The sequence below is a fragment of the Petaurus breviceps genome, unplaced genomic scaffold, assembly GCF_028583685.1.
Source record: "Petaurus breviceps papuanus isolate PSGF00001 unplaced genomic scaffold, PetGlider_PUasm1.0 90762, whole genome shotgun sequence".
NCBI lineage: Eukaryota > Metazoa > Chordata > Mammalia > Diprotodontia > Petauridae > Petaurus > Petaurus breviceps.
Genome location: NW_027187339.1, coordinates 8,733,985 through 8,738,155, shown reverse-complemented (window position 1 = coordinate 8,738,155; position 4,171 = coordinate 8,733,985). Strand labels below are relative to the sequence as shown.

Genomic DNA, 4,171 nt, shown 5'->3' with positions numbered 1-4,171 from the left:
TCCAAATCTATGATCTAACATTCACTTCCTAATCCTGAATCAGTGTTCTGGCAAATGGTCTTCCTCTTTATCTTAGCCCTTGGATCATGGTGATCTGCAGACGCCCTGCTATGAGCCCAATTCATCTTGACTTAAAAGTTTGTATTTGCTCTCCTTCCAAATCAAGACCCCATCTGCTCTGCTTCAGGCAAGATTGCCCTTCACTCTCTTGCTCTCTTGTGCTGGTTGCCTTATCATAGTACTTAGCTCTTGGTCCTGGGCAGTACCTTTTCTCTTATTGTGCTAATATCATTGGAGCTTTTTTCTTTATTCTATGACCCTCTGAACATTCCCATGCAGGGCAGAGGCCTCTATGGGAGGGTAGTACAGACAAAAATCAGGGAAACAGATATTTTGGTTTGTCTTTTTTATTTTTTTTAATCAGGTTGCTCTTCCTTAGCTGAAATTTGCAGCTCCAGATCGGTTCTGTTTGCTCAGACTTGCTGACATTTCCATGGTCTTTTATTAAAAAATCCGATTAACCTGCTGAGAAAGCAGGATGTTTGTCCAAAGCTTATGGACTCTCCCTTCTTGCCCATTCTGTGATGGAGCCTGGGTAACATTAGGTTTTGCGATGGCATGGCACCTTCCTGTGAGGACTTGGTTCCCTTTTTCATAAACAGAAATACTTTCTGGGCAGAGGAGAATATGCCCAAAGATGGGAAAGACCCATTCCCTCTAAAGATTTATACTGAGCAACCCTGATCATTCAGCCACAAAAAGGATCTTGGAGATCCTTTTCTCTTCATCTTGCCTCTCTAGGTAATCTGTGACTAGTGATCCCTTTTAGAGAAAGAAGGGTACTGCAAAGTAGGAGGGATAGCAGTCAAGTTAAGAGGATGTCCTACACTTTCACCATTCCTCATTAGCCCAACATATAACCAAAGAATTCTTGGAATATCTTCTCCTTGTTATTTATTTCCAAGGATGCCTACTGATACACATCTTTCCCAGGATAAACTGATCTATTTCTATTCCAGAGTAACCGAACCCACTGGTGAACTCTATTTGTGTTTGTGTGTGTGTGTGTGTGTGTGTGTGTGTGTGTTCTAGCTAGATTGTTTGAATTACCACTAGTTTGAGGGCATCTGGCAAGCTCATTTCTAGTTTTACAAAGATGGCGTTATTGGGCACTCTTTGAGGGATGGTCCGAGATCCCTCCAGGATCGCTGAGAATTCTAATATCACAATTGCTGGTGGGTCTGAGAAAAGGAGGGCTTTGTCCAGCTCAATAGGCAACAGAGGCATCCACTTCAAGGACCACAATTCACATTTATCTTAAGCCTTAATTAAATAACACAAGGCATCTTTGGCCCTGACATAATGAAACGAATCACTTTTACTCCCATGGATGAACCCCTGGAGCCAATATTTCAACTTGGACAGAGATTAGTGAAATATATGTATATGCTTGTATAAATAAATGCCTAACACTTTCTCCCCCTCCCCCAACTCTCCACTTCGAGCACACACACACACACACAGCCACTAGCAGTTTACCAGAGGGATGCTCATATTAATAGGCATTGAGTTCATGCAGAGACTGACTGCTGACACAATTAGTTATAATAATAATAAAAGAAATCCACATTTCTGCAGGAAGTGAAAATGCCATTGGAATTTTAATAGCGGCTCCATTTTCCTTCCAGTGAATGATTAACTGAAGTGGATTTCAGACCTGAGATGGCCCTTCATCCACTCAAGACCCACAGGAAAACTGCAAGAACTAAGCAATAAAGGCTATTCAAACATCAGAAGTGACAACTGGCTGATGTAGAAGACATTGAACAGGGAATTAGGGCTGAACTCGGGCCGGAGCCTCAGAGTCTTCATCTCCAATATCCTGCTGCTTCTTTAGAAGATGAAGGTTTGGGCTGGACTGACCCTTCAGCCTCCACATCCCCTGTGCTTTTTGCTGATATTTTCTCTTAGGGCTGGTTCAGACCAAATCAGACTTACAGAATGTCAGAGCTGGAAGGGTCTTTAGAAATCACATAGTCAAACTTTAAAAAAACATTTTTTAGAGAATAATAAAACTGAGAAAGGTCAAGTGACTTCACAAGGATCTGTTGGAGGATCTGGTTATGTTTAGTCTGGAGGAGAAAAGCCTTGGGGTGGAGAATGAGGTCAAACATCTAAACAGTCTTGTGGAAGAGGATCAGGCTTGGTCTGCTTGGTATGAAAGCGAAGACCTTGAGCAATGGAGGGGGAGGTATAAGGGAGCAGAGGAGAGTAGCAGAGATCAGATTTCATCTTGATATAAGAAAAAGCTTCCTACCAGTCAGAACCATCCGGAGGTGGAATGGGTTGACTTGGGAAATAATGGGTTCACCCCACCTCTGTCACCAATAGAGGTCTTCAGAGGAATTCTGAATGACTCCTTGTTGGGCATGTTATAGTGGGAATCAGCTCTCAGATTCTATGAGTGCAGTTTGCCCACAGCTCATCTAGGGGCAAAACTAGCTTTCTAACTGAGCCCCAGGTTCTTTCTGCCATACCATGATGCCTCCTTATGTAAAATCCTTTAATAGCAGGGGAAAGAAGTCTAAATGAGTATGGGGGTCAATGTTTATTAATTGAATGAGAAATTCAGTTAAAGTTAACTGATTTTGTTGACAAGAATCAGAGGAATCATAGGAGTTGATAGGGTCCCAAGTACCAGCAGCAGTAGGACTGGGCTCCAGGAGGGCTGAAATTACACCCAAATCTTCAGAGAAAATAGTTTGTCTTCTTGGATTCAATATCTCCATGAAAAGGACATATGGGAAGAGAAACATCTGGGAACTTGCCTTGGCTTGGATATAGAGGAAAAGAAAAGACTCAGATGTAGAAGCCTGTGGCATTGTGGGAAGCACCTTGGATTTGGAGTCAGAAGATGTAGGTTTGAAATCTGACTGTCATTTACTACCTACATGAGTTTGTGCAAATCCCTTAATCCCTCTGAGCATCAGTTTCTACAATAAAAAAAAAGAGAAGATTGAACTAGATGAGGTCCATGTCCGTTCTAGAACTCTGATCCTTTCCCTACAACCCTTAACAGAAGCTTTTGACCTTGTTCCTAATACCAGAAATAACTCAGCTAATGCCTACTTTGGGTCTAGGATTCCTTTTGGAGACAGATGTCTGGTTGGGGAGTATGTTGCTGGGGGCTCTAGCCTAAAGGGAATGGGATATAGAGGAAGGAGGGAGCAAATAGGAGGGCAATATAGTCCTAGCATGCAGTTCCTACAGGTTCAGTATTGTCAGAGCTGAGTCCTCTGTACCTAGAAACCCTCTATTCATTTCAAAAGTAGGATAAGAAATCAGACTGGCTCCATGCCCACAAGACACTTTTTCCTGGAATGAGGCATGTAGAAATGACAGCTCTTCTCTGCACAGATAACTCAATTGGATTCAAGGCACTTGGGAGGTAAGCCAAAGGCTCAACCAAATTCTGTCTCCTCCTTTCCAAAATCACCTTTCAGTGGCCTCAAAAACTGCTCTTCCCCAGTCAAGTGATGCTCACCCACAGAACCCTGTACCCTCAGGGCTGGTCCTCAGGCATCAGATCTTAAGGAAGACATTCTTTCTAAATAGCAGGAAGGCGATGAAGACCCAGATTGCTGTGCCCAGCAAGTCCTGGGCCAGGGGCTCAGCATGGGAAGAAGGTGACTTCATCTCCCAGCTGAAAGGGAAGTAGCCAGCCAGCAGAGAGTGTCCAACATAAACCAAGATGGAGTTCATTCCTGCAACAAGAAGGTAAAGAGACCAGAGCTTTAATTTACCATCTAGTTCCTCTACCACTCCCTTTCCAAAGGCTGCAAACCCCAGAGTGACAGCAACTTCAGCACTGTCTGTTTCTGCCCATCTGCAGGCCAGGAGAGGAAGAACCTCCTAGAATCTAAGTATAATTCAACCTCTATAAGAATACTAGGGTCTGAAAAAAGGATGAAGACATGAAAGAGTTAGTGCCTGGTTATTTACTAACTTTTAAAACTTGGAGTCAAAAGAATTCTTTGGGGGGCGGCTAGGTGGTGCAGTGAATAGAGCACTGGCCCTGGAGTCAGGAGGACCTGGGTTCGGATCCAGCCTCAGATACTTAATACACACACACACACACACACACACACACACACACACACACACACACACA

At 43.4% G+C, this 4,171-nt stretch overlaps 1 protein-coding gene across 1 annotated transcript in view; it reads right to left on the bottom strand.

The window, feature by feature from the left end:
* Positions 1 to 438: 438 nt before the first annotated feature.
* LOC138146447 (heparan-alpha-glucosaminide N-acetyltransferase-like) overlaps positions 439 to 4,171 on the bottom strand; it is a 283,193-nt gene continuing 279,460 nt past the window's right edge. Inside the window, exons 15-16 of the mRNA XM_069068364.1 lie at positions 3,545 to 3,764; positions 439 to 2,993 (exon numbers count right to left, since the gene is read on the bottom strand). Coding sequence (XP_068924465.1) covers positions 3,583 to 3,764 — 182 coding nt within the window. The 3' untranslated portion in view covers positions 439 to 2,993; positions 3,545 to 3,582. The remainder of the gene's footprint in view (positions 2,994 to 3,544; positions 3,765 to 4,171) is intronic.